Genomic DNA, 22,763 nt, shown 5'->3' with positions numbered 1-22,763 from the left:
CTTGTCTGACTTAAATCTCCCTTATTCTAATTAAAACACTTAACCCCATGTCCCGTTTTGGGTCTTGAAAGGTAGCTCCTAAGCCTTCTTGGCGTACTATTAGCAATGATTGTATAGAGAATTCCTATTTTGGTGAAATGGTATTGGCAGAATGTTACTTTGGCGTAATCTGTTTCCTATCTTAAAAAACACTGGTGTTCTTCACAGAGCACAGTGCTCATAATGGGCTTCTACAAAAAGAGGAGAGGGGGGCACCCCAAATTGCAAGACTTGCTTCATGGAAAATGAATGGGAAGAAGGCACAGAGTGATTGGCAAATGTAGGAAGGGGCAACTTTAGGAACTGTCTCAAATTGGGAGGCTTTATTAAGCGCAAAACTTTGTAATTGCTCAGTACTTTATTTTCTGCATTTTTTAAAGAAATGGATAAATATCCTTCTTTGTGGAATTATGTTCATATGCCATGTCTAGAGACAAAAACTAACAGACTGATGTTTATCTACAGTCACATATTGTATGTTATTCTCTGGCATTTTTCTTTTCTTTTGTGAAATTTCTAGTTCTAGCTAGGAATGAGCCACAATGAAACAATGATTACATTAAAAATCCACTGGAGGAAAAAAGATGGAAAAGAATTTACCCAATCTTAATGGTAGTTCAGCTTAGATGAGCTCTGTATAATTTTACTTTATAATTTCTACTTTTCTATAATTTTAGATTTCTTTGAGAAGTATGTTTCAATGAGTATTTATAACTTTAAAAAATGAGTTTGCATTTTATCTAAATAAAGAAATCAAATGGATACATCAAGTACCCTAGTCAGTCTGTTCCTTCAAGCTATTTTTACTTAGTCAAACACAATGCTGATTATCTTAAATACAATGATATGTAATACTTCTTAGCATAAAATACCAGGATTAAGATATACAATATAATTTTTTGTCAATCTTCATTTTTTTACATCATGTAGCACATAGGAGAATAATTTTAAAAATAAAAGTACTTAAAATGTATTAATATTGAATGTTAATGATTTAATATTTTCTCTTTTTCTCTCTTTCACTTAGGTCAGGTGATTGCACAGTGTTTAAATATGATTAACATAAGAGGCAACATAATATAACCCCCTGACATTATCATATACTCTTATTTTAAGTAGAAATTATATTTGTGAGTATTTCAAAAAGTGATAGTCACTGCTATATGTAATTGCTTTGATGTTATATAAGTTTTTAATAGATAACTTAGTCTTTGCGATGTTCTTTGGCTAGAGCCCTCAGTCGATTAGAGATAGGCTTTCTCATTGTAAAATCAGAAATAATCAGTAATTACCTATATTAAATGCCTTTCATAAAGCTTGAGAATCTCAGAGCAGTTATATATACACACATACATACATACGTGTGTGTGTATGTGTGTATATATACACAATTACTAGGGTTACCCTTAGATGATAGTTCCTGGTTTGTGAAAAAGTTTGGTCTGACATTTAGGAATTAAGCCTTTTTGCCTGATACTGCTTTGACTCAGCAAAGCCACATACAAATCTGGTATAGAGAACTTTGGCTTTTAAATGTTAAAAAATACTTGGAGCAGATGGGTACCTAAAATATACTTTTATAATAGGAACCAAAAAGTTTGATAAATCCACATTCATTTTCTATTTGATTACTAAATATATAGAGTTTTTAGTTATGGTCTGTCTGTCTCAGAGAAAGCATGATTATCTAAATACGTACTTTTTTTTTTTTTTTGTAAAGGAATTGCTTGCTCAACTTTGTGCTTTCTGTAAAATATTGCAAAAATTGTGTGCATCTGCAAGTTAAAACCATATAATACAGCAGGCTAAAATTGAACAGAATTTGATTGCAGACCTGACTGTTTCTCTTAGTTCTGTCAATAGAAATATAATTTGCTGGAATGTGCTCAGGATTTTTTGAACAGCCCATGAAAGGTAACAGGGATGTTAATCTCCACTTCAGCCCTGGCAACTTCACTCAAGTCCTTGGCATTCAGAATCAGAAGATAAGCGGGCTTTTGTCCTGCCCCAGGGCTCACCACCACACTCAGAACTACACCTGTTAATCAAAAGTAAGGAAGGCAATGTTAAATTAAAAGAAGGAAAAAAATCCCAGGACCATAGATTAAATGTCATTGAAATAATATAGAAGGTATTGCATTGACAAATGTGGTCACCCTGAAGAGGTCTTTCAAACTCTTTATGTTCCCTAGACTATCAGCTTTAGGAAGGGAGTGACCATATCTGTCTTGTCTCTGGGATTGTCATTGGGATACTTGTTATATCCCAGTAGCATAATACAATTACTAGGACAGAGTTAGCTGTTCATTAAAATCTTATTAATTGAATGGATCTGTGCTCTTATCTGTAACATAAGATTTAACATAACTTACTGCAAAAAAAGTGTGACAATCAGATGAAAAATATATATTAAAAGACTTTGAAAACAGTAAGGTGTATTATTTCTGTAGTTTCCAAGACCTAGCTAGAAGCTTACTTCCTTCTTACAAAATGGGAGCAAACATTTTGCAGTTTTGTCTGGGTTGGCTCTATTTGTAAAATTGTTCAGCATGAAATGGCTCTATAATTCTTTATTTTATTCATTTATCTGTGATTTTCCATATTTTAATCTTAGAGAGTATAATCTACCTTCCTGTCTCAGCTAATCAATAGTTAACAAAGATTGATGCTTTGTAATTGAGTTGCTGTGTTACAGGCTGTAGCTCTGGCTTACTATAAAAGAACAAACCCAAAGCAGAGGCACAAAGCCTCGTTCTCATTCTCTTTGATCTGTTAAAATACTCAATTTCTCTCCTTAGAAGTCTACCCTTTTTCAGAAATTTATCTAAATCAGAAAAGGCAAAAACAGAATTCACGCTGTTCTCTCTTCACCTTCCTTCCATCTAGAGTAGACAATGATGTTCCATTATGACACAGATGGTGCTTTAACGTTTTCCCATGAGTAATCAGTGATATTGGCCATAGATGAAACTTATTTTCAAATAAGTTTAAATTCTTTAGTGCTTCCCATTCAGTAGTATTAAGGATCACATCTGAACATTAGGGAGTAATCACTGTGGCTTCTCTCCTAATGCGCTAACATATAGAATTTCAATAAAAAGAAAGTGTTCAGACATATCCATTGCTTTCATTACCATCATCTTCCTCCAAGGCATCTGGGTGAGAAACAAAGATGGGTTCTGATGGGTATGAATCAGGCTCTTGCCATACCCAAGTTTCTTTAGTTTTAACATTCAGCTTACAGAGCTGCTTGCAAGAAAGAGAAATCGATCAATTAATCAGTCAATGTGCTTTACTTGGCTAGTAGAGGACACAAACTACTTTTCTAGCATTAGGTAAGATGGATTAATTACCCTGTCTGGAACAAAGTGATTCAGGCCAAGTCCATACGCGTATGTGTAAGGTTTCCCACCATACTTCTGGTAATTGATTTGAGGAAACTCAAATGCTACAAAATAGAGGACATGCTTAGGAAAACTCAAGTTAATTTCTGAATGGAACAGTTTGTTCCCTCGCTAAATCATCTCACCTTGGCGAGGCCCTGAAAAGAGAACCTCAGGTTCCAGCCAGATAGTCTCATCACTGCACAGAATTGCAGTGGCAGTTGTGTTGGGGAGTGTGACTAAATTCTTGCCTGTGTCAGCCTAAGGAAAGAGGATAACAGAAACCTCAGTGAGAAGGAAGGAAAAAATCGAGCCGCCATAAATGCAGTCTTCCTGAGTTTTGTCTCCTGAGTTCTTTGTTTCTTAAGTCAATGTGTAGGGAGGAGAAGTGCAGACAGCTACAGGCAAGCAAACCCAACCAAGTGCACTACTGGGAAAGCTGTCTGTGCCTGTGTGAGTCACTGGCTGTGTATCTCTGGGAAAGTTGTGTAACCTCTAGGTCCTTAATCTTCACATGTGTCCAATGAAATTGTCCTCAAAGAAAATTTAGGGCTCTAAGGGAGGGCCTCTGAGGAAAAAAAAATGTTTTCCTGTAGAATGACAAAAGACTTCAAACTCTAGGGATTCATTTAGTGTTTATCTGTACTATAAAGATACAATGTATCTTTATTGCTGGGATATATTTTGATTTTGCTTGAAAAAAATCATATAGTTATGTTGTCAAAAAAAAATGCAGAAAAATTCTTGGACCAGATGTTGTCTAAGATCTGTCAACCCCTTACCCTGCCCTGTGATTTTCAGATTATTTTATGAAAGGATACCATGGGGTCTTTCTAGGAACATATTTATTTACTAATATGTATATCAAATACTTGAGTACATGTTTTGTGCTAGATTCTGTTTTAGACATTTGGGATATTTCAGAGAATAGACTCCCTCCCCTCATGAAGCTTGCATTCTAGTTGGGGAACATAAACAATAAATATAATTTAAAAGTGTATAGTGTATCAGGAGTATGGGGAGAAAACTATACAGCAGACTTAGGAAGATCAAAAGTGTGAAGGGTAGGTGAGTTACAATTTTATTTGGTGGTGAGGGTGGGCTTCATCAAAAAGGTGACATTTGGGACGAAACTTGCAAGGGGTGAAGAAGTCAACAGCGCAGGAAGAACATTTAAACAAAGAGAATAAACAGTGCAAAGGCCTAAGGTAGGAGGATGCCAAATATAGCTGAAGAACATTAAAGAGACCAGTGTGGCTGCAACTAATTGAGCCTGGGGAAAAGGAGCTGGAGAGGAGGGTAGAGCTGTCTTGTGTACAGCTTTATAGGTCATTGTGAGCACTTGGTCTTTTACTCTGAGTGAGAGATGGGAAGCCGTGGAATGATTTTGGGCAGAGGATTGGCATGCTATATTTAAAAGAATCACTCTGGCTGCTCTGTCGAGACTACCCTTGGGAGTAGGAGGGAAGCAAGAGTGCAGTTGGGGAAACTAGTCTGTCATGTAGTGGTCCAGTCAAAAGAAAACAGTAGTTCAGACTAGGTTGGTAGCACTGGTGTCAGCGAGAAGTGGAAGGTAGAGTCATGAGATTTTCCTGATAGATAGGCTACGGGGTGGGGAAGAGGCATGAAATTAAGAGAGGAGTCAAGGATGACTCCAAGGTGTTTGGCCTAAATAATTACAGGTTGGAGCTGTCACAGCAAAGATGGGGACTACTGTAGGTGGGGTAAATGGTTTGGTAGAGGAAGAGGAGAAATTTAGATTTTGTCTTACTAAACTTGAGCTGTCTATTGGACCGCTAAATGGAGGCTTGGAGTTGGTAGTAGCATATATGAAGCTTGAGTTGAAAGGAAGTTGAAAATGTGAATATAGGCTGCTTTAAAGTATGAGTCTTTACAAAAGGAATGAATGTACAAAAAGAAGATAAAAAGAAGGGCTGAGTTCTAGTGCCCTCTCACATTAAGAGGTAATCTACAAGAAGAGGAATGAGGGTAGCTGATGGGGCCAAGAAAAATCAAGAGAAGGATTTTGTAAGAGGGCGAAATAATGGTAGGGTATGCGTGATCCAGTGAGAAGGGAGAGTAATGATACAGGAAAGGGGGAGAATTGCTTGGGTGCTGTCCTTGAGTGGGTAAGGAAGGGAAAATGGGAAGGATTAGTTCTGGGTGGGATGAAAGATAATTCAATACAAGTACAGATGCTGGTGGGTGGGAAGACGTGGTGGCAGGAGTATAACGTTCTTTTTTGATTTCTTTCATTTGTTTCAATAAAATAGGAAGCAGAGCCATCAGCTGAGTATGAGTGTGGAGGTGGGAGGTGTTAGAAGTTTGAAGAGAGGAGGGTGTGAAATACTTAACTAGCAAAGTGGGAGAGTAAATGAAGTTGAGAAATGTAGCAGTGAGGTTTGTGGTCATGTATTTAAAAATGAACCAATTAACATGATTGTGTGTTTTCAGCACCTAATTTCAGCCTTGGAGGTACAAGTGTAGAGTGGGTGGAGAGTTGAATTTAACTAGGATTGTGGTTTTGACAAATGAGTTCAATAAAGTAATAAAGGTAAGAGAAATGAAGATCTAAGATTATAATTGTTGACAATGGAATTTTAGTTAAGTAATGAGTACAGGTAAGTTCTCAATGGAGTGAGGTATAGTGAGAAGGTGGTAGGTTCAGTGGATTGGAGGTTCCTGGAACGAATCACAGTAGGACAAGTGATCTTGAAAAATGGGAGGTGATAGTCAGAGTATGTCATGCACAAAATTAAGATTTTGGAAGGAGCACAGTCATAGGTAATGGCAGGGTCAAGTGTGTGACTATGGGGAGTGAGTGGCTGAGATAGAGTGGAAGACATGATCAGTGCAAGAGGTCAAGGAACTGAGAGGACAAGTTGTTGGAAGAATCACCTATGATGTATATATGGAAATGACCAAGAGTCAGGAGTAGATCTGGGGAGTGTGACATTGAGCCAGGAGGGGAAGTGAGTGAGTGGTGGTTCGTAGATGACAACAATAATGAGGGAATGAGAGGTGTATATGCCACTTGACTATATAATTCGTTGAAGTGAGATTTAAAATTGGAATATTTAAAGAGTGGATGGAAGGAACAGTGAATCTGGATGCAGAAAAGTGGGACAAAGAGAACCCCTACCCTAACCCCAGACCAAGTGATATAAAGGCTGTACTGGAGGTTGCTGCTGGAGAGATCACTATCCTCGGAAGAAAGCCAGGTTTTGATTAGAAGAAGAAGAAGGAGAAGGAGAAGGAGAAAGAGGAACATTCTAAGGGGAGGATGGAGGGGATTTTTCTGGTGGTGTATTAAGAGGTGCATTAAGAGGAAATAGTAGAGGAAGGGGTGGGAGATAAAGAGCAAATAGAGAATGGAGAGAGTTTTATGAGATTTTGTGAAATGGAGTGTTAAGTCACTTGGTGGTTTTTGGGTAGAAGAGATCAAATGCTTATGTCAGACTTATTTATGAACTTGTAAGTTTAAATTGATTATCTTACTTCATTCTATCTTATTTTTTCTATTGGTAAATAAAGTTTTTTATGTAAGAAATCTGTAACATTACTTTTGCTTTCCCCAACAAACTAGCTCCTCCTTTTCATCCCCCCCCCCACTTTTTTTTAATAGATGCAATTATCCTTTAACCCTGAACTCTCACTTCTGAGGATCTATCCTCTTCATATATCTATGCATGTATGAAAGAACACATATACAAAGTTATTCCTCATAACATCTGTAACAGCCAAAGATTGGAAACAATTCTGTTGCTCAGCAGTGTGGGACTTGGGTGTGTTCACAAACAGGATACTGTGCAGTTGAAAACAGCAAGGTCTTCTGCATATATTGTTAAATGAAAAAAGTAGGGCACTGAACAGTGGATATAGAAAGTTACTTTTTGTGTATGAGAGTGGGAAATAATAGTTACATGTGTGTGTGTGTGTGTGTGTGTGTGTGTGTGTGTGTGTATTCTTATATTCGCATAAACAAACCAAAGAAAAGGAAAGACATGAAAAGTTGCACATAGAAAGTGAATGGAGGTGGTATGGACTGGATGTAGACAGAAGTTGGAGTGAGATTTCCCAGTGTGTACTTTTTCATATCATTTTGATTTTTGACCATTTGAAAGCACTGCCTATTCAAAAAAATAAAGATGTATTTTAAAGATGCTACCATTAGCTTAATCAGTAGACTGGAAATTTCACTCATCTTGTACTCTTTCCTCTCCTTAGCCCTTCCCTCAATCTCTTTCTTATCTCTCCTTCTCCTAATTTATGACCGATATTTCCCTTCACTGCCAAACTTTTCAGTGTGGACTACAGTAAGTGCTCCCACATCCTACCACTTGCTCATCTTCAGTGCCTTGAATCCTGATTGCTGCCTCTCTCACCCTCCTCCCTTTGGAGATCACCAAATCTAGTGTGTGGTTTTTAGTCTTCATCCTTTTAACTCGCCCATAGGAGTGGACACTGATGAAACCCTCTTGCCCTATCCAATGTGGCATTGCCCTCTCTTAGCTCTAGCTAGGGCTCTTTAAAGACTTTTTCTCTCCCTTTCTGTCTCCTCTTTTTATACCAACTTCTGTACATGACACTTTCCCAAACTTCCATGCCTGGCCATCTTTTCTTCTCTCAGCATTTTCTGGGCTATCAAATTCATTTTTAAAATAAACAAATGGGTAAGTTTCTTTTAAAAAATGTATTTCGAAATGAGATTTATTTTTTCCTGTTAACAGTCTCATCTATGTGTTCTCATATAGTTGATCATCATTTCAATATCAGTAACTATCAATTCTAATTGATCTCCCAAGGCCCTGCATTGATGTATGAAAGCCCATGAAGCATATTTCATGAAGATGTTTTGATACTGATTTTGTTGTTGATGATGATGATGACGACGAATATTTATTTAGCATTTACTTTGTGTCAAGGGCTCTATTTAATAACAGACATATATCAACTCATTTATCAACCACAACAACCCAGTAAGATGGCTGTAAATAAAGAAAAGGAAATTTAACAAGGTTAAATGTTTCCCTTTACAGACCGAGAGAAGGAAATTTAAGTTTAAATCACCCAGCTAGTAAGTGGCAGAGCTGAAACTCAAGCCTGGCTCTGTTTGACGTGAAATCAACCTCCTTACTCGTTATCCTCTCTCTTTCTCATAGTTTTGCAATTCATATTTGTCCCCACACCTGCTCTGCCTGTTATACTCCCTATTTCCAAAGGTATCACTATTCTAGACACGTAGGCTTACAGGATCTCTATGATATTTTGCATATCAAAGATTTAATTCATTCCTCCATCCAATCAAATGCAAGACCCTTGTAATTCCACCTATAGGAGCTCTTATTTTTGTCTGTGTTTGCCTGTTCCTGGTACTACATTTTTCTCTCGCCTGAGTGATTTTAATTGTCTTCTATCCCAGGTCCCCATCTCTGTCCTTTTTACAGTTCCAGTAGCACTTATTCAGAAATTTATTTTAGAAAATCAAGTTATTAAAGCTGCAAATGACCCTCGTTATTATTTAGTCCACTTTAGTTAGGTTTCAGAGCAGGCCACTGAACTTACAGTGATTGAGTGACTTGTTCAGGGAAGGCGGACATTTAGTAGTAGAGAGAACCATGCAAATCAGCACACTTAGTACCCAGTCCCCTAGCTCTGAATATGGTTTCCTTCTGCTCAGAAACCTTCACTGTCTCCCATCACCTGCCAAATAAAGTACCACCTCTTATCCTGGCCTTAAAGCTTTCAAAAGAGGGCACCTGCGTGGCTCAGTCTGTGGATCCTCTGACTCTTGGTTTTAGCTAAGGTCATGATCTCACAGTTCCTGAGATCAAGCTTCACATAGGGTTCTGTGCTATCAGCTTAGGATTCTCTTTCTCCCTCTCTCCCTCTGCCCCTCTCCTGCTTGTGCTCTCTCTCAAATAAGTGAACTTAAAAAAAAATGCTTTCAGAGATTACCAGCTTGCTTTTTTTAAAAGTTTATTTATTTTGAGAGAGAGACTGAGTGTGAGTGGGGAAGGGACAGAGAAAGGAAGAAAAGAATCCTAAGCAGGCTCTGCACTCACAGAGAAGAGCCCAAAACGGGGCTGCATCCCGCAAACCATGAGATCATGACCTGAGCCAAAAGCAAGAGTCAGATGCTTAACCAACTGAGCCACCCAGGCGCCCCAGCCTGCATTTTAAGCTTTTTTATCGCCGCCCCCCTCCCCACAACAATGTATTCCACTACTTATGCTTATGTTCCAACTAGTTGGATTAAGTCAGTTCCTGCTGCTTTTCTGTCCCTCCCCACTTCTCTCTTTCCTCAAACTATTATTTCTGCCTTAAGTTGATCTGCTTCAATTTCATCTCTTCTGCCAGAATATTGCAAATGACTGTGTTCCATGAATCTCTCCAAACAAGTGTGACTGCTCCATCCTCTGAATAGCCAAAGCAATTTATGCCTCCCTCACACTACTTGTCTCATGCTGACATGTGTTATCGTTACTGAATCACCTTCCTCCTCCCTACCACACTAGGTGATGAGTTCCAGGAGAGCAAGAGCATATCCTATTGATGTACACACTGAAATAATTTAGTACGATGCTGTGTTACAGTGGGTAATTAATAACTATTGGAAGAAAGTGAAGGTAGGGTCTTGGGTGACATTAGCCATTTTTCATCATCACTGAAGTTCCCTATTTTACAATTGGGTGGTCTTTCTTCAGACAGTGATGGCTACACATTTAGGAAAATCTTTCCTTTTTCCTCTTTTTGAATGTGAAGACACTGAGGTAAGGAATATTTAAGTTAAATGATCTTATTTTATTTCCGTAATTTAAAGATGATTGTGATTTTACCATTACTAGTCAAATAAGAGTTCACTAAAATCAATGGACTCATTCATTTGGTATTTTATGGGCACTAAACTACATATACCAGAGATATGCTTCCTAAGGGCCAAGTTAGAAGTGCTTAAAGTCCCATATAAAATCATTCCAATCTGTCTTTCCAGTCTCTCTGCCCCATGCCCATCTCCTCTATGCTCCTAATGTATCAGCTCCACCAACTTCTTTATACTTCTGTATCAAGTTTTGCTTTTTTAATCCCTCCCTGCCTTTGTAGAAGCTCATTTACTCCACCTCAACCTTCTCTTCTTTTCTCATTCTTCATAGAGCTTACAAGCTTGCTTAAGAGCAATAGTGTCTAGTTCTAAACTGGGTTTATTTCCCAGTACATCTGATCTAAGCTTTGAGTACAGTGTTTTACATTCCATATAGCTGTCTTACCCAGTGTGTGTCCATGTATCTATTGTGAAAATTATATTTTTCTTGATTTTGACTGGTATTCTATCACACTAAAATTTCTTGATGTTAATCTAATATTCTAAAAAGATAGCCACTGAATACAAGGAAGAAAAAGCAGAGATGAAAAGATGACTGCCAAAGGCTATTAATGGTGTTTATCCTGTGGTGGTATCTTCAGATGGTTTGCAGAAAACCAAAATAATGGGCCGATTTCCCTACAGGGGTACTTTTTTAAGCTTCATTGCTTTAGAATTTCAAATTATTTGAATTAAATTATTTATACTATTTTTTTTTTCAACGTTTTTTTATTTATTTGTGGGACAGAGAGAGACAGAGCATGAACGGGGGAGGGACAGAGAGAGAGGGAGACACAGAATCGGAAACAGGCTCCAGGCTCTGAGCCATCAGCCCAGAGCCTGACGCGGGGCTCGAACTCACGGACCGTGAGATCGTGACCTGGCTGAAGTCGGACGCTTAACCGACTGCGCCACCCAGGCGCCCCAATTATTTATACTATTGACAAAGGATCCTAGGCATCAGTGGTCTGCACTATTCACTGAGAAAAAATATTTTTAAAGGATTTTGCAAATGAAAGAACAGCAGATTTAGAATCAAAACCTGGTTTTCGTTTTGGCTCTGCTGCCATTGGCTTTTGCTAAGTCATGTCACTCTTTGGAGCTTCAGTTTCCTCATTTGTTAAATGAGGGCAGTTGAATTAGTATATTTTTAAAGTTCCTTCCAGCTCTAAAATTTCAAGATTTTATGTATAAACATAAGGCAGGAGAACAAATCCTGAGAGAGATGAAACATTCTGGTTATATCTGAAATCTGTGTAGAGGGTGGTTACCTTGTCAATATTCAGAGGAAGTACGTATCTCCTGACTTCAGGCTGGGGAGCCTTTCTGGCATTTTTTTTCACTTCTTCCCAGTTCTCACGTAAATTGGCTAAATATAGGTAATTATAAACAAATTCAAATCTGCAAAAGTAAGAAGTCAGACATGAGCGCAGACAATTGCAAATGATTTCGGAGAGACAATCCATGCCTTTTAAAAGAACAAGTGCCTGCCTGTCCTTCATTCTCCAACTCAGAACCTGCTAATGACCCAGGTATATTAGAGCCATAAGCTGCTGCCCGTGCTCATGCTGCATGAAAAGGAAGCAAGCAAACAAACAAAACATATCCTGCCTCATGGATATGTTTAAATAACAGCAGACTTATATGATACTTTCTGTTCTGCTTCTCCATCATCATTCCGTCTGTGTCTTTAGAGGCTACTGTCTTTTTGGTGACTCGGTATTCTGAAGAAAGCATGCCTTTTTCTTTCAAATCCAGAGTGGGTGGAGTTCAAGCCCCCCCCCGCCCCCCCGCATCCGCCCGCCCCCCCCTCCCCCCCCCCTCCCCCCCCCCCCCCCCCCCCCGCCGCCACCAAGGGATCTTGTCAAGTTGCGGTGAAGTTAAGTTTAAATTTACTTATCAGGTCATAGCACTTTTTAGTTTCAGGTCAGGTTCATAGACCTGATCGGTTTTCAGTCATTAACCGTGGTTTTAATATTCAGTTTGTGAGTGCTTCTGATTACCTAGCCTTCCTACTGCTTTCTCAATTATATTCTGCAACTTAAGCATACTTTATTTTTCTAGATGTAATTCAGAGTAAATATTGAGAGCATTGCTGAAAAAGGTCCCTAATTTCTAGGAGTGACTGGAGACATAATATTATCCAATGTCCTTTCTTACCCTTTCCAGCAACAGAGATCCACAATCAGAAACTCACTGTCTTCATAAGTATTGATGTGATGGAAAAGATTAAAAGAAGAGGTCCTGTATTTATTATTGAGATACTTTCTTCTCTTCTTGTCAGCAATATGAAGCCAAACCTTGAAAAGTGAGGAAAATATTTTGATGGATTTAAAAAGGAAAACAGCATACATTATGAAACACCTTCTTCAGAAGCATGAATCTGGCAAGTAAATGTAAGTCTTACCCCCATGGTTTCATTGGACTCAAAACAATCCATGTAGTTGGCTCCCCAAAGACTCCATGAAGAAAGGAACTTGAACAGGTTAATTTTGACTGGCGTCTCCACAAAAACAATATAGTTGGGAGTCAAACCAAAACTGTTTAGAAACACAAATAAACTTGTGAATGGGAAGGGCTGATTTTCAAACCACAAAGAAATACGTGCACATGAGGTATGCTCAGTTATATGAATCAACAGTGCCTACGTGAAATTAATTACATTTAAATTTAGGTTTCTGCAAGAAAATGTCATGATCAGGATTGGTATCAAAGGTAGGCAAAACAGATCTTTAAACTTGGTTTTCCTGAAGATTCATAGCAGGCCTTCAAGTTACCTATGGACGTAAGATGGCTTGAATCGGTCACTGCAGGGGAATTGTACAACGACCTCTGACTTGCTTATTGGATCTTCCTTGTCTGAAATAAAGCGGTTTTAAAAGGCTTTGGAAAAAGCCTCTCTTTTCTCTTTTAATACAAAGCATTTAGAACAGCTCATGCAAGTAAAGAAATACATTTCCAGATCTTGATTGTTTTGTTTTGTTTTGTTTTAGAGCTTATTTTCATTTTCTCAGTCATTGGTGTTTCTTAGGGAAATTTCATGAGAAGCTGCAGTCACCCAGGAAAATCCAAATAGCAGCAGATTTGGAAAAGTGCACTCAAATAGTGTTGTGCAGGCAGAGTACAGGGGAGTCACATAGTACAACTGGAGGTGGTAGGTGCTAAGTCAGGGAGTAAAGGAAAACTTTTGTATGGTCAAAATGCCTTTTATAATCTCTTAAGTTTCCTACAAAGTACAGTATATGTGGGTTTGTGTCATTAGCTCCGTACAGTAATTCTTAAGCACATAAAAGTTTGTTTACTGCTAGGTCAGTGGTCTTCAAACCTTAGTGTGCTTCAGGATGACATAAAGAGCTTCTTAAAAATCCTCACTGCGGGCCCACACCCAGAATTCCTCATTTAGTCAACCACGGGTGGGGATCTGGATTTCTAGCAGCTTCCCAAATAATGCTGCTGATTCAGGAACTATATCTTCAGAACCGTGCTACCCAATACTAAACAAAAATCCATTTTTGTTCAAATAGTTCTGTCACCAAGATGGTTATCAAATTTCTGGCAATGAATGGAGGATGAATGGAGAATTCTAAAGAGTACTCTCTTTCTGTTTTAATATTCTTTCTCTATAATATTAACATGAGTTAATAGATTTGTTTGGAGTTTGGGGAATTAAACACACACAAAATACTTAGTACACTTTCATATATGTGTACATGCAATTATGCATACATATAGGTTGGTTTAAAAATTTAATCTTGCCTGGCACATGAATAAGTGCTCAATAAACATTTCCTGAATTTTAATCTAACTCTTATATGATCAAATACACATATGCACAATATTTTTGAAACATTGTAGAAAACAACTTGGCCACTTGCTTTCTATATTTTCAAGTTGTCATTTTCTGCTATGGTGCCCTTAACCATCGGTCCCTGGTAGGATAGGGGCAAGGGCAATCTGAGAATAATTTCACCATGCATATATAGTGCTATCCTGGTATTCTGATCTGGTATTCTGTATTTCTGGTAGCTTTCTCATAATATAGATACTTGTTTTAGGAAGAGTCAAATTGGTAAACTGACCTGCTTGTAGTGGAGGGATCTTTACAATATTGTAGGCAATTGAAAAATTTTTCCCAAAGCAATTACCAATGTTGTAAACAGTTCCATCACTTTCAATATGGGGGTGAGCAGTGGCTCCATTGACAGAGACATAGTTGCAAAGATCAACCTATGGAAAGAGAGCAGAGGTCATCCATGTAAAGAGAAAGATTGTATTACCCCTTTGGTCTCTAGGTCTGACCTCACTGCTCCCGCTTGCAGCCTCACCCTAAGTGCATTTTCTCTTTCTTTGCATCTTTCTGGGTTCTACCCTCTTTCAGGTCTGCCTGAATGCCCGTTTTCAGTGCAGAGCTCTCCTCTGACCCCCATGCGGACTCCCCAACACCTCTGAAATCTTGGAGATGTCCCTGGTCGTGCTCTTCAGTGTATACCAGATGCTACTCTAGTTAGCTACTTTCCTTTTGCTCATGCAGGTTGTCCTCAAAGTGGTAATTTGAATCTTGGGGTTTCTTTATATCCCCCTTATTTTATTAGGTAAATTGTGTGAAACTGCTTATGTGCAGTAATTTTATTTTACAAAAATGGCAAATTTGTATAGTATAATCTAAATACCAAACCTGTTGTCTTGCGGAGAGTATAAATTTGGAACTGAAAGAAACCCCAAGATTCTATTTAGTATAGAGTCTTAACCTAAATAGACTTCAGGAGAACCATGAATCTCCTGGAATTAAATTAAATGCAAATGTTTTTTGGAGAGAAGATTTAGCGCTTTAATTCAATTTGGAGTCTCATAGGAAATTCAGAATCACAAATCTAGCATAAACCTCTCTGTTTATAGAAAGAACAACTGAGGTCCCAGACAGGTCAAGTGACTTTTTCAAGCATACAGAGCCACATGCTGGCAAAATCAGCACTAGAATTTCTACGTGGGACTGGCTCAACACAGATTTATCGAATGAATAATTGATGAGGTATATATTTATTTAACCACAATTCTTTCTATTTGATTAGGAGAATGTGTTTTAAAGGGAGTTTTTAGCATTCTTATTTAAATAATAGGCGAGACATTCATTCATTTATCAAGTACTCATTGAGCTAATATTACTGTGCCAGGGTCTAGGAAAACAGAGATGGTCTTTGCTCTCAACAACTGTAGTCTAGACTTGTGCTGTCCAATATGGTAGCCACATGTAGTAATTAAAATGTGAATTAATTATGATTAGATAAAACTTTAAATTCAGTTCCTCAGTCATAGTAGTCACATTTCAAGTGCTCAATAGCACTTGGACAATGATGTATAGAATACTGCCATCATTACACGAAGTTCTATTTGATAGCGCTGTGTATAAAATATAGTACATTGCTGGTAAATGCAAAATGGTATCTGTAGAGAAGGGTCATCTAACCCAGATTGGGAGATTAGGCAGGGTTTCTCAAGGGCAATGACTCCAACTAATGCTTGAAAGACAAGTAAAAGTTAATCAGGTGGAGAAGGATGACAGTGTGTTCTAGGGAGTGGGAACACTGATGTACACGCATTGAGTTGTGAAATAGCACGTGCTATTTGGGGATTACTAGTCATCGAACATGGCTGCTGTCAAAGGCATGCATGCAGGAGGAGAAAGAAGAATCAGGCGGCCGCAAAGCCCTGTTTGGACTTTATTTTAGAAACTGTGGATGCCTCCGATACCGTAACACATTTATGCCTGAATTTTAGAAACATTGCTTCTACTGAATTAAGGAAGTTGTATTTAAGAGAATCAGGCTAGAGGCAAAGGCACTGGTTAGGAAGCTATTTTAGTAATAGTAATAAAAAAGTTTCAGATTTTTAAAACTACATTTTTATATGAAGTCAAGGTACAGTGCTGTTGACAATGGAACCTGACCCCTAATAAAGGCTGTTTTGAAGCCATACATGAACATTATATTTGCAATTATATTCCCATAGCAATTTGAGTACAGGTTTACTTATCAGAGTTAAATGAATGGTTTAGACCTCAGCTACACGGTGCCTGGGTGGTTTAGTCGGTTAAGCGGCTGGCTCTTGATTTTGGCCCAGGTCATGATCTCATGGTTTGTGAGATCGAGCCCTGTCACACATGATGGGCTCTGCGCTGACAGCCGGGAGCTTGCTTGGGATTCTCTTTCTCCCTCTCTCTCTGCCCCTCCCCTGTTCACTTTCACGTGCTTTTTCTCTTAAAATAAATAAATAAAAAAACAAAAGAACTCAGCTTAAGTTCTTCTCTAAATGATCTGACACATTCTCTTATATGATTACAAACATACATTAAAAACAAGAATGAGCTATTGAGAGTATATGTTAAGCCTTAGTAAATAGTCTGCTGAGAACAATAAATCAGCTATTGATATAGAGACTTAGTGTTGGGAGTATTATTCCTTTCTATTTACACTACACTGAATTTCTAATTTTGGTCTTAAATTCCCCTAACTGGTCTCCTAACCATCTCTTATCTCTTCTTTCTTCCCACACAGCTTCCAGATTAAATATCCTAAAGCACAGCTCTGCTTATACCATTTCTCTGAGCAAAAACTTTCAATAGCTTCCCATTAACTCAATAACTTATTCCAGATTTTTGTCTTACCCATGTTGTCTTACCTACTGATGTGTCCTTTGCATCTAGTGTAAGTTTTGATACATGGAAGGGACTGAATAAATATTTGTGTCACAAATGAATGAATGAATATGTTAAGCATTTTTAAAGATTTTCCTTCAACTCGTATTATAATTGTTTAAAATTTCATAGATGAAGAAACAAAGTTTGCTCTGTCACATTAGGTAGTAGTTGATGACAAAACAAGGAGGTGAAACTTAATCTATCTGGCTCTCATGTTCTTTCCCCCAAACTGCACAATTAATGGTAGGGTGCAAATTCTAAATTCTTGAGCAATGTTGCCTGAGCACTGTGTCCTACCTGTTTAATTGTCTCCAAGGTCTCAGGATTAATCTTTGTAATGAAGTTGGTCTCTGTGCAGGCATAGTAATCTTCCCCTACTGGGTAGATGTTAACAAGGGCATTGTCAGTGACCTCCACTCCTCGAAAGTAAGAAAAAAACCTGCAGAAACAAATGGAGTTTTCAGTCCAGTAACTTCCAAGCCATGAGAGAGAAGGGCTAATGTAAAATGTCTTTAATAATATGCCGTTGAGTTTCAGTAACCTGGAAAATATATTCTTGCAGGGATCTGGGAAAGCACAAGTGCCAAATTCCGTTATGACGATCCTTTTCTCAGTCATTGCCCGAACGTAAGCATCAGTGCGGATGAACCTGAAGGACACAGAGACATGGCAAAGGGTCATAGGCAGGGCCAGTCAGTATGTCCATATGGAGCTGAGAATGGTCAGAGAGAATGTGGAATCCTAAATCCACTACATCAAGAATAAAGAGTATTGTCAGGTCACTTTCTCAGGGTGACTAAGAAAGAAAGAGACAATGCTGTGAGCTTGAATTTATGCCTTACAAACCTCCCAGTGTCAGATGAGGAAATTGAGGCTCGTGGCTTGGACTTGCTGTGTCCAAGCACGGAAATTAAGCGGTTGGCGTCTGTAATGAAGCTAGGTTAGAACTCAAGTCGACCCAAGCCAGGAAACACGCATTTCTCCATATCACACTATGCAGTGGGTAGTTCACATTGGACCTCCAACTTCCTGTAGCCTATAACCCATCAACTACACTGAGTGGAGAAATACAGAACATGGTGTGTTGAATTATATTCTTTTCAGTCTCTTTGTCACTCTTGTTTTTTCTTCAATTGTAAAATTTGTTTTGCTAGTTTTAAAAGTAGGGTATTCTTGAATCCAGTATCTTGCACAGGCAGAACTCCCGAACCATATCCCATACATTGCCTAGGATTTCTCACATGGAAAATCAATTAAAATCTGATTTTGCACTTCCTGCAATCTGTATAATAAGTGTTTAAAGTGTCATAGATGAAGAAACAAAGTTATGAAGAGGAAAAAGTACCAAGGTCTTTAGTGAGCATATGAAAGCTTTCTCTGACTTCTTAGCTAAATTTTTGCTTGATCTGATCGAATTCTCTTCTATTGCTGTCTGAGGTATCCTGACTACTTCAAGTCTCCATTTGCTCTTCAGAATTCCTGATACCTGTGGTGATCAACAAAGTGTCTAACAGGTCTGAATATTAAAGCATAAGACTATTTATTGTGGTGTTAATGGGTACTTCCTGGAGTGATGGCTTAAGCCTTCAAGCCTTTTAGCAACAATCCCCTGTCTTTAGAAAACTTCTCTTTCTTGTATTATTATGACATAATTTGGTCCTTCCCTTTGTGCCACCACTCCCTCCTTCCCAGGGGCCTTTCTGATTATTAAAAAAGAAAAGGAGTCAAGAAAACCAATGGTCTAATAACTATAACAGTAACTATAATAATAACAACTTATTATTACTGAACGCTTCCCAGGTGCTTCATTTAATCCTTGTAATGAACCCTGAAGTAGACACTATTATTTCTCATTTTAGAGATGACAAAACCAAGAATTAGAGAGTAACATCTTGCCAAACGTTGCCCACCTAGACAAATAGTGTCTGGTAGATATAGAATTTGAAGTCAGGCATGTTGGACCCCAAAGCTCTAGTTCTTAGGTTCTTTATCATGGCACACCTCCCAGGTACCTATGCAAATGCACTGGGCCAGTGGATTCTGAGAGTAAGCAAATATATAGGTCTCCTCTTGGGTTCAAGAGGTTCAGAAGCACATAGGAGGAAGAGCTGAGCTAGGTCTCACCCCTAGGAGGAGTAGGACCTAGCATTCTTTACCTTCTATGATATGTGACATGTCCTTCTTTAAAGTCAAACTTGTGCAGGAGGGCTTGCCCATCAAACAGGTGGTAAAATGGTTCAGATCCAACTTCAAAGAGTCCTGGCCCACATCGAAGGAGACTGCCAGTGAGCCAGAGGGGGATCCTGCCTGTGATGAAGGCGAGACATAGAACATTGCTTCTTACTCCTGCCCTTTGCTGTGCTCATCCCTGGTAAGGCGTGGTGATTATATTAGCAGCTCAATTGGGCAGCCTCTTCGTAAAGCTGGCAGTGATTTTCATTCCCAGTTCTCATGCTGGGCAGCCCTGACAAAAATGCCTGCTGACTTGACTCTCCTTTCACTAGGAGACCAAGTGGCGGGAAATGTCACAGTGCCTGAGTTTGGATAAAGGGTTGGAAGGAGACAAGGAAAAGGCCCTTGAGGAAATGGATTCTCTACCTAACAGATTTCCCCAGGTATCAATACATTTGCCTTTTAAGAAAAAATTCAAATTTCTTGATATATTTTGATGGAGTGAGGAGTAGGAGAGGTAGATTAGGAGCAGGGATCAAAACACTATAAAAAGATATTTCAATAGAGAAGAGCATTTAAATGGAACAATAATACTGGCTTTTTGAAATCTAGAGTCCATTGAGGGTATGGACTACTGTCCAGATGAAGGTTAACCTGCTGTAGCAGGAATTGCACAGGGCTGGGTGTCAGAGACCTGGATTCTGGTTCAGGATTTGCCATGTGACATCTCTAGGGCTCAGTGTCCTCATCTGCAAAATGAGGGGTACACAACAAAGGCCTAAGACTTTTAGTTTAAGCGGTAAGGTCTGTGCCCTTTTATCCATTGAAAAGTGCAGTGTTTGCATAATTCTTACCAACTGTTTTTAAACAAATGGATTATTCCCAACAGTTCAGTTTCAGCAGCCTGCTTCCTAAGAATTTATATTTCTGATAAAAACTTTAAGAGAGCATGACTTAACTAAAGGCATAACATTAATTTCATTGCTAGAGCCTAAATTGTTAGCATCAGAATCTAGCTGAGAAAGAGCATTTGGCTCATCTCTTCTATTTTACAGAAGAGGAAATGGGGGGTAGGGGAGAGACTTGCCATATCCAAGCAAGGATGCTGTATGGGTCATATGAGGTCTTTGAATGATGCTAACAATAGTAATAATAACTACTTATTGATTGCTTTGTGTTGAATACTAGGTGAATCTTTCAATTAGTCTTAATCTTCACAACATCCCCATGAGGGAAAGTTTGGTTTTTGATAGGTAAGGGAACTGAGGCTCAGAAAGTTTAAGTAACTTGTGAGATTCACAGCCAGTAAAATAATGGAGCTGCAATTAGCACCTACATCTGTCTGACTCCAGAAGCAATGTAACAGGCACGAAACCTACCACCCTTTATTGTAATGTTTCCAGATGCTTGTCACCCAGTCCTCACTTATCCGGACACTGATGGAACAGACATTTATAGGAAATTTACTATGTGCCAGACACTGAGTTAGGCACTGACTAGTTTAAAGATGACAAAGGTGTAGTCTCAGTCCCCAAGGGATTCCAATTAGGCAGGATTTTTCTACATTAGGGAAACAAAGGGTAAATGAGAGGAAATAGGTTTCTGATACAAAGAGGCCACACCTCCAGATTCCCCTGTCTGTAGCCCGCAGTGGGAAACACTACTGAGAGATGCCAATGAACAAAAGCCAGTGAAGAGGGATCTCGACAAAAAAGAGAAGATGGTTTCAAGACCGGTGAGACCAACCTGTAACATGAGCTGTGAGTGGTGAGGACAGTTCCTCCACAGTTTCAAACAGTTTCTTGTAACCACCAGCAGGATGTTCAACTCTGAAAAGGTGGAATAATGGGGAAGAAGCCCATGTTGATACTCAAAAAAGTCCACTGAGACAGAGGCACAGCTTCAGGAGAGAAGGCAGTCTCTGGATCAATGACAATGCACCACTGCCAGTCTAGCCTTTGCTGGGAGCTCATGGTATTTGGGGGCTGGAAAAGTCCCCAGGTTTGCAAGGCAGGGCCCCTGGGTCAGTCCTTCACCTTTGATGTGAAGGGAAATGACCTCCCGTTTAATGTCATGGTGGACTTAATTCTGCCTTCTGCAGTTTTCCCATATTTCTGAAATCAACTAATCCTGTTGCTATCTCTTGACTTCCCGACAGAGTCCTTCCCTGGAAGGGAATTACCCTGCCCTGTTGCACTGTTTTGTTGATTCTCTTGCTTCATAAAGAATCTCCAAGGGTAGGGAGATGACAGCTTTTTGGGTTAGTAACTCATTCTCTGTTACTCACCTATATTATACCATCATCTCTTCCTATCATCTCATTTCTTCAACAGTCTCCAAGAGTTATGGTGCCCTTTAAAAATAGTCTGACTAGGAGATTCAGGTAATATTCTTGCTTATTTTCTGCCTCCTCACTTTGGCTCCATTTTAGAACTTCTTAGAGTGGGAACTCTGATCAGACTCCCTAATTATGATAGCCATCTTTTATTAAGCACTTACTATGTGCCGCACACCATAAAAAGAACTTTGTATGCTATTAGCTCATTTATGTCACAACACCACAATGGGGAAATACTTGTATACTCATTCTATATATGGGAAAACATAGACTACAAAAAGTTAAGTAATTTGTCCAAAATCACATAGCTAGGAAATGGCTGGAACCTAGACCTGCCTCATTACAACCTTCATGCTCACCACTGCTTTCAAGGCCCAGTCACAAAAATCCCACAGTAATTTAGACCTAAGTGCTAGATATATGCTTCAATATATAAATAGGAAGAAATTTTCCCTGTCAAGACTGGAGGCCTCCCATAAACAGGCCATCAATCCTCTTCAGGACCCCTTGAAATAGCCCATTTACTATCGACCCACTAAGGCATTTAAAAACATCTCTCAGAGATACTTACTGGATGGACATTTTCTCTCAGTGAAGGATTGAGAGTTCTGGCACGAAGTGCAGAATGAGGAAGCAAGTCCTCAACCAAGGGCCTTTATATGCCTTCTAAGTCTCTCTAAAAGGAGTTAGGGCTTTCCAAGCCCTTTCCCACCCCCTCAGCTGAGAGAAGGGGAACAGAAGTGGCTTTCAGCACTTAGATCCTCCTGATGCTTGAGCATTATTTGGGCTTGCCGTTCCCATAACAGTTTTTTGGCTGTTTTCCAGAGACCTCAATCCTTCCCAAAGAGAATGACAAGTGGATTGGAAAGAAAGAAGCTGTGTGGGAGTGGCTAGCATCAGGCCTGAGCTGATCCGGGTCACCCCACTGGAAACTGGCACTATTCTCTGGCACTCACCTCCCTTTACCACCTCTGTGCCCTCATCTTCACCCTCATTTATTCATTCACTTACATCTTTTTAAAACATCTATTACATATCGTCTATGGGTCAGACAGGGATGGGCATTGTCCCCATCATCACAGATGGTGTAATTCTGCAAGGAAAACAAGAAACTAACGAACTATTGAATAAAATTTTTTAAGTGCCATGATTGGAATAATCATGATATGGAGTGTTATGGAAGCATATTGTAGCACCTCCAACCCTCTCTGGCTGCTTCATTGGCCCCATTCAGCACCCCAGTTACAATGAGGCTGAGGACTTTATGTCCTTCCA

At 39.1% G+C, this 22,763-nt stretch overlaps 1 protein-coding gene across 3 annotated transcripts; it reads right to left on the bottom strand.

The window, feature by feature from the left end:
* Positions 1–824: 824 nt before the first annotated feature.
* On the bottom strand, positions 825–22,185 carry RPE65 (retinoid isomerohydrolase RPE65). Of its 3 annotated transcripts, XM_019448922.2 has the most exons (14): positions 22,060–22,184; positions 20,897–20,979; positions 19,135–19,285; positions 17,520–17,627; positions 17,276–17,417; positions 14,364–14,511; positions 13,062–13,143; positions 12,692–12,824; positions 12,445–12,584; positions 11,556–11,685; positions 3,569–3,683; positions 3,393–3,487; positions 3,174–3,285; positions 825–2,077 (listed from the first exon to the last, which is right to left on the bottom strand). In XM_019448922.2, the coding sequence occupies exons 1-14, from the start codon at positions 22,068–22,070 to the stop codon at positions 1,926–1,928; spliced, it is 1,602 nt and encodes a 533-aa protein (XP_019304467.1). In that variant the 5' UTR covers positions 22,071–22,184; the 3' UTR covers positions 825–1,925. The 3 variants fall into 3 exon arrangements, with proteins under 3 accessions (XP_019304467.1, XP_019304468.1, XP_053750104.1); XM_019448923.2 differs by lacking the exon at positions 19,135–19,285 and having other exon boundaries at positions 22,060–22,074; XM_053894129.1 differs by lacking the exons at positions 825–2,077; positions 3,174–3,285; positions 3,393–3,487; ... (2 more) ...; positions 12,445–12,584; positions 13,062–13,143 and having other exon boundaries at positions 12,707–12,824; positions 22,060–22,185.
* Positions 22,186–22,763: the final 578 nt, after the last annotated feature.

The sequence above is a fragment of the Panthera pardus genome, unplaced genomic scaffold (genome assembly GCF_024362965.1).
Source record: "Panthera pardus isolate Hobbes unplaced genomic scaffold, ASM2436296v1 HiC_scaffold_11, whole genome shotgun sequence".
NCBI classification, from domain to species: domain Eukaryota; kingdom Metazoa; phylum Chordata; class Mammalia; order Carnivora; family Felidae; genus Panthera; species Panthera pardus.
This window is presented reverse-complemented; position numbering and strand designations above follow the sequence as displayed.